Source organism: Salvia hispanica, chromosome 1 (assembly GCF_029641045.1).
Source record: "Salvia hispanica isolate PSC_SH4W2 chromosome 1, Shi_PSC_v1, whole genome shotgun sequence".
Taxonomy (NCBI): Eukaryota; Viridiplantae; Streptophyta; class Magnoliopsida; order Lamiales; family Lamiaceae; genus Salvia; species Salvia hispanica.
The window spans coordinates 17502117-17509541 of NC_142692.1; the positions used below are offsets into that span (position 1 = coordinate 17502117).

General features: G+C 34.3%; 1 protein-coding gene across 1 annotated transcript; it reads left to right on the forward strand.

The window, feature by feature from the left end:
- Nucleotides 1-3862: 3862 nt before the first annotated feature.
- On the forward strand, nucleotides 3863-6498 carry LOC125185176 (uncharacterized). Its single transcript, XM_048081673.2, has 4 exons — nucleotides 3863-4198; nucleotides 4753-5020; nucleotides 5676-5798; nucleotides 6095-6498. The coding sequence occupies exons 1-4, from the start codon at nucleotides 3971-3973 to the stop codon at nucleotides 6202-6204; spliced, it is 729 nt and encodes a 242-aa protein (XP_047937630.1). The 5' UTR covers nucleotides 3863-3970; the 3' UTR covers nucleotides 6205-6498.
- The last annotated feature ends 927 nt before the right edge of the window (nucleotides 6499-7425 follow it).

The window sequence follows — 7425 nt, forward strand, 5'->3', positions numbered from 1 at the left end:
CGTCGTACAGAGCTAACGTCTCCTTTTGGCTGTATGGATGACGGGTGTCGTCCCCCACAATCTAGTGGTCGCCCTCTTCCTCCTCGGCATTGACGCTGATCCTGGCGGAGCCTCCACCTATCGGCCGATATTCCAAAGTGCGTTCAGCCGTAAAATTCTCTAGAATTTGGGATAATTCCGGCGATTCCCGTACCTCTAGGGGGGGAGGGACGATAGTATGCATCCACATCAAAATGTGGTGTTTGGTACGCCGGCAGAATCGTCGAGCCTTGGCCCTTGGGTGCCGGGCGACGAACCGGGAGTACCCAAATAGTTGTACATGCTCGCCCAATCGTCAAACAAGTTCAAGTCGAACCCGCCGGAGCGCTGCGAGCTGCCGCCGGAGCCGCCGCCCCTGGAGTTTCCATCGCCGGACATTCTTTCAGCAATTGGAGAGAAAAGAATAGTTGAGTGTAGTGTTCGTCTCTTTGGGACGAGATGCATGCCGCATCGCCGTCTCGATGCCAGCTCGTCTCGTCGAGACGAGACCGACACGGCATCGAGCCGCGATGCGGATGCCCTAAATATTGTCAGCTTCAGTCGCTGCATTGTCTTGCCTTCTAACGCTATCATACTCAGACACACATAATATGAGAGATGCTTCCAATGCCGCGACCATGTCATAAGAATGATTGAAAGTGATGGAGAAAACACATATATCCTAGTTTCTTGAATTTGAAATTTATAAATAATACTCCTCCTGTTCCTTCATAGCATTTCATTTTAGCATGCAAATTAAGAAATAGATGTTTCCTGTGTTAAGTGCGTATGTAACAAGTAAATAAAGTAATAAAAAATACTCCCTCCGTCCCACTTTAGGAGTCCCGGTTGAGTTCGACACGAGTTTTAAAAAATATAAAAGAAAGTTGGTGAAAAAAGATAGTTGAATGTGGGTCCTACTTTTATATATTAGTTTTATAATAAAATGTGAGTGGAAAAATGTGAGTGGAATGTGGGGCCTATTACCAATTATGGAATATTCCAACCGGGACTCCTAAAGTGGGACATCCAAAAGTAGTAAACCGGGACTCCTAAAGTGGGACGGAGGGAGTATAAAGTAAAAGAGAATGAAGTATGCAGGAAAAAGCGAGTTATTTAATACTCCCTCCGTCCGCGAGTAGGAGTCTCATTCCATTTCGGCACGGGTTTTAATAAATGTTAAGAAAAGTGAGTGGAAGAAAGTTAGTGGAATATGAGTCCCACTTGTATATATTAGTTTTAAATGATATGTGAGTGGAATGAGTTAGTGGAATGTGGGATCTCTCTACCATTTATGGTAATTGTGAACCGGGACTCTTATTCACGGACGGACAAAAATGAAAAAAGGGACTCCTATTCGCGGACGGAGGGAGTAAAAGAGAATAAAGTTGAGATGATAAAGTAAGAAAGAAAATACATTAGTAAAGGAAAAATGAGTTAATTAAGAAAATTGAATAGAGTAGAGAAAATAAATTAAGAGAGAAAATGAAATGGGAAAGAAAAAGTGAGTTAATTATTACTCCCTTCCTTCCAATCTAAACGAGATGTTTCTATTTTGACACAAGAAGTTAGGTAGTTGTGTTTAGTGAATTAAATTATTGATAGTAGGTTGAATAAAGTAAGAGGTAGGATAAAATAAGAAAGAGAAAGAAAGAATAAAATAAGAGAGACGATATTGTAAAATATAAAATGGTAAAGTAGGAAAGAGGAGTGAGTTAATAATTGCCAAAAAAGGAAACGTCTCACTTAGATTATGATGTACCAAAAGGAATATGTCTCACTTAGGCTAGGAAGATAAATATCATATACAGAAATGACTCAACTATAAAACAACTTTCTGAAATGGAAAACGAATCAGCTATGAAGGAACAAAAATTATTGATTGTAAAACAATCGAAGCCATTATTTAAAACGAAATTCCAAAAATAAAAAATATAATAAAATGACTATTTGACCTTATAAACGATGTCAGATGACCACAATCTCTCGCATGTCATGGTGAAAGTATAGTATGTATTTCAAGTAATTCCAACACAAGTGACATTTTTGGCGTCATCGGCGTCAACCACTACTGCATCAACCAACTTCTTCATTTTTAATTTTTTTTTTCCTATTATTGAATTTGTGAAAAATTATGTTTAGCCCATACCAAATTGACACTATAGAAGACCGAATTCCTAGAAGTGAAAGGATTAAGAAAAGCTTAGATTGGATAAATAAATAAAGAATAAACAAACTTGGCTACAAAATTTGGGTTTTAAGAGAAGAATAAGAGAAAATGTTTAAAACATCTTATATGATAACTTAATCATATACTCTCTCTCTGTTTTTTTTTTTAAATATGCACTTTGAAAATGACCTGAGTTTTAATACAAAAATTGGTAAAATAAAAAAGACGAGGAGAAAAAATGGATAACTTAAGGGATAAGAGTAGAATTGTTGTGTTGGTTTACTAGAAAATATTTTAAGAACAAATATTTGGTAGTCTTATGCGCCTTTGATTCATAAGGTTCACATTATCAAGTCAATGGATATTTACTACACCTATGCTTATGTAGTTTTATATATTTAAAAATATCCAATCATATCATCATTTTCCTCCAAACAATTTGCCAGTTGACCAAGAAAACACACTGTCAAGCTTAACGCCATGGGAATTTACCAAACGAAGAAGAATGCAATTCTTAATCATATATGAATAGAAAAACAAAGTAGGCTTACTACTAGAGAAATGCACGGAACACATAACTAATTGCAATCAAGTTGAGTTATAACTCTAGCTAGGTTAAGATAGATAGATATGTACGCAATAAATCTTATAACTAATTTAATGGTCATTGAATTGTTAGTTAAACTAATCACCTTGTAGGTTGTGGAGTTAAAGTCTCCAAAATCACGGTTATAATTATTATTGATTTTTTTTTTGTTTTAACATTTAGGGTAGATATCGTAGATTATGGAGAAGAAAAGATAGAAAAAATAGGTTCAAATATGAGAGGGACAGAAGTTGAAACTTGAAACAATAGCACCTAATATTCCGTCGAAAATATAAATGCAATCGCACTATATATAAGAAGACAAACCAAAACCTAAGTAAAACTCATTGTTGGGCGGTTGAACAATAAAGGGTCAACCATGTAGGTCACTAACATCCCAAACTAACTACAACCACAACCATTTTCTCTACCCAACATTTCCCAAATCAAAATATTATACTCTCAAAAATATGAAATATTTCCTTTTTAGTCTGTTTTTGAAAAATATCAACTTTCTAACTTTGAAAATCTTTGCTCTCTAATAAAGTGAGACTCATTCTCCACTATCAATATTTTATTAACCTTTTCCTTCTATATCTCTTTTACTTTATCAATTATGCATTAAAACCATGCCGAACCAAATGTTCATACCTTTTAGGGACGGAAGGAGTAAGTAAAAACTAGAATTGAATTTTGTGGGATGGTAATAGTATCCTAAGAAAGAGTTCAACTTTAATTTATGGGAGATTCGAATTTGAAAATATATTATAATACTAATTTAAAAATAGTTTCGTACAAATTTCAACTAAAAGAGAACAATATTTGTTCCAATCATGTCAACTAATAAAAGGAACATCAACCTTGGTTGGTTAAGACAGCAAAGCATGGAGTAGTATAATTCAAATACGTATTAAATAGGAGTAGTTCCATTTCAATAATAGCTTGGATTTAGATATTGAGGCTCCAACAATTGGCAGTTGGGTTAGACCTAATATACACACGTCCAACCACTCAACCCAACAACAAAATATAAAATACACACAAATTAATTAAAAATCACATATCGATTTATATATGTTCATATGCAAAAATCTACATATATAGAACGTGACATCCTTATTCCCACTCCATCGAAACGTACTCGTCTTTCCTCATTAATATTTCCTCTTTTTAGTAGTCGAACAAGTTGAGATCATATGGGTTTCGATTTTGAAGAGAGGAAAACTTTATTGTATGCTGATTTATTCAAGTTGCAAGAAACTCGGGAAAGCATTATGCCTCAATGGAGGAGTCTGAGTCCAAGTCCGAGTCCGAGTTCGTCTGCTTCTGACATCGACGATGAGGCCGATTTTGCTGCCGAGTTGAGTCGGCAAATGGCCGAGTGCATGCTTCAAGAAGAAGAGGCCGAAGTTCATACTACTAAGGTGATTGATTATCATAAGCAAAATATACTTCCTCCGTTCAATGTTAATGAAGGTGTTTCATTTTCTACATTTGTTTTGAAAAAATAATAATAAATAGTTAACATTAAAAAAGTAAATTAAGAGAGAATAATATAGAAAAGATTATTTTCTATACTAGTAGTCTCTCTCCTATTTTACTTTTTCTCTACTTTAACCTTTTTATTACTCCCTCCGTCCCACATAATTTTACACACTTTGACCCGGCACGGATTTTAAGAAATGTAATGAAAAGTGAGTTGAAGTAGTTGGTGGGATGTGGGTCCTACTTTTAAAGTATTAGTTTTATAATAAAATGTGAGTAGGAATGAATTAGTGGAATATGAGGTCCATTACTAAAAATAGTAAAAGTGAAATGGGTAAAATTATGTGGGACGGTCCAAAATAGAATACTGGGTAAAATTACGTGGGACGGAGGGAGTATTATTTTCCAAAAAGAGTGCAGAAATGAAACGCAATAGGGAGTATATGCTTGTGGTTGTGAATTAGTAATAATGTTTTAGTTTATGTGTTTTCAGTTGAAGGATCAATCGGGAGTTGGGGATCATATTGGTGTTTCGAGAGGAAGAAGAGTTAAGGGAGCTGAGTTGACACGAAAACCCGAGCTAAATTATGGTCGATACCGAGACGGCAGGTGGAGAAGTGGTTCGGGTACAAAGGGGCATAGTGGTTCGGGCATGCAGGCCATCTTTCTTGGTGGACCCGGGTCGAGAAATGCACCATCTGGAACCGGTGTCTTCTTGCCTCGAGTGACTAACAACTCGGTTCACCAAAATAAGAAATCAGGTATTGTTACATTTTACTACTTACTCCGTTTCATAGTAGTTGAGTCTTTTTTTTGAGTCGTCCAAGACAATTGAGTCCTTTGATTTTCTAGTTGATTTTTTTTTCTATTTTATTCTTAATTTTTTTAACTCTTTTATTTTCTCAATAATTTATTTTATAAAGAGAGTAGTAGTATGTTCTTTTCGAGACAATTGACGGTTTGGAATGAAAGTGAGATATCTTCTTCAAATATTTCTTATAAAAGAATCAACAATGAATTTTATATAATAAAAACTTGAATGTGATATCGAAATTATATATTTTTATAACAAAGTCGTGAAATGTTGATATTATAATTATCGGCAAGCAATTATGTTGAGTAGGACAACTAAGGGCTTAAATTCACTTTGATTGAAAAGGGGGACTTTCGAATAACTGATAGTTTTTGTTAGGTGTATGGATGAAATGTCCTTATATCATTTACTTTATTGTTGATGACATTTTGAAACCACAACTGAAAGCAACTTCTCCAAATCCCAATAGTAATTTTATAGTAATAATTTATTAGACCATGCTTATCAAACAGATGTCATACACTAAATATATCTGTTAAAACATATTATATGATGAAATTCTATGAACAAAAATGTCAAACATGCTTACATGTGTTGAACAGGTCTATCAACGGTTCTGATTCCTACGAGGGTTCTCGAAGCTCTCAAGCTTCACTTTGCGAGGTTTACAGACTCCACCACCCCACCATCCACGTCTGCATTTTCATGTCACTCTTCACTTAGAGGTAATATTCATATCAACACTTTGAATGATCACTCTACTTATTAGATACATATAAAATGCAAACAATTTAGTGCCTTTGTTCCATAATAAGAGTTATATTTAGTGGGGACATGAGTTTTAAGAAATGAAAAAAACAGTGGGTTATAGTGAAATATATGATCCACTTTTATATTTTGATTTTATAATAAAATGGGAGTGAAGCGAGTTAGTGGAATGTGTGACCTATTTACCATTTATGGTAATAATGAAATGTGACTTTTATTATGGAACGGATGGAATAACATTGAAGCTTTGCAGATGAAAAGATGAGATCGGAAGGGCAGGGGAATAATCATACAAAGTATGAAGTGGAGCCACCAAACAAAATTGATGCGATGCAAGTACTACCCCAAGAATGGACATATTGAGAAGATTGATATTTCATCAATTATATCATTATATTTTAATTTGAAGAAAAATACATTAGTTTGCATATATTATCCCAAAGAATATCTAAGCAGCCAACAAATATTAGCAATGGCTCTTTGGGTCAGTTGTTTCATCACATGTATAGTAGGAATGCAATCCCAAACTAAAAATAAGAATCAAGCAGTCAATCAAAACTGCACCATTATTACTTCTTTATGAGTAGTTAAGAATTAAGCAGCCAAAATTGCACCATCATATTTCTTTTTTGTTAATGTCATCTCTCTGTTCGTTTTCGGTGGCGACATAGGTTTTCTTCTACTGCAACTCCAGCAGAAATCACATCTCTCAAAACATACGTCCAATGGATATCAGTTAATCTCGTCTCATAGAAATAGATCATATTTTATTTTTCATCCATACTATAAAAATAATCTATATCTATTTATGACAACATTTTTCTCATTCTCTTTTACTTTTTCACTTATGGACCCTACCACCCACTACACAATTTGAATTACTTTTTCTCCTTCTCTCTTACTTTACCAATCAAATATTAAAACTCATGCCAATTCTAATGGTCTATTTCTATTGGGCGGAGGGAGTGTTAAACTATACAATTACTTTTGGTTTACAATGATAATGCAACTATTTTTAACACATAACGAATATAAAGAAAAACGATGTGCTATATACCTTATGTGAGCATCTTATATGAGTACCACTCTCGTTCGATGCATTTTTTTTGTTAGCATTTGTTTTTGTTGGAATCATATGCTTGGTCAAACGGTTTTGATGATGAATAAATGTGGCAAAACATTTAATTTATTGAAATTGAATGATATAGCGTCGATCTTTGTTCGGAGTAGATGGCCATGTTAAATTCATTTTTTCAAATCCTATTCCTGGTGAATGAGAAATAATAGATTAAAGTTAGTCATAATAAAGCGTAAAAGGGGCTATGAAAAAATCATAGGGATTAATTAATCCAATTTTTAACGATCCCACATCAGAAACCAAAAGAACTTTATTATATATGTATTTAATACTCCCCCTGTCCCATAGTTGAAATTGTGCAGAAGATGGTGGGGCCTATAAATGATAAAGTAAAATAGAAGGTGAAAAATGTTGTCATAAATGGATATAGACTTATCTTATAGGACGGGCGAAAAATGAAACATGACCTATTTCTGTGGGACGTAGATAGTAAGATGAATTATTAC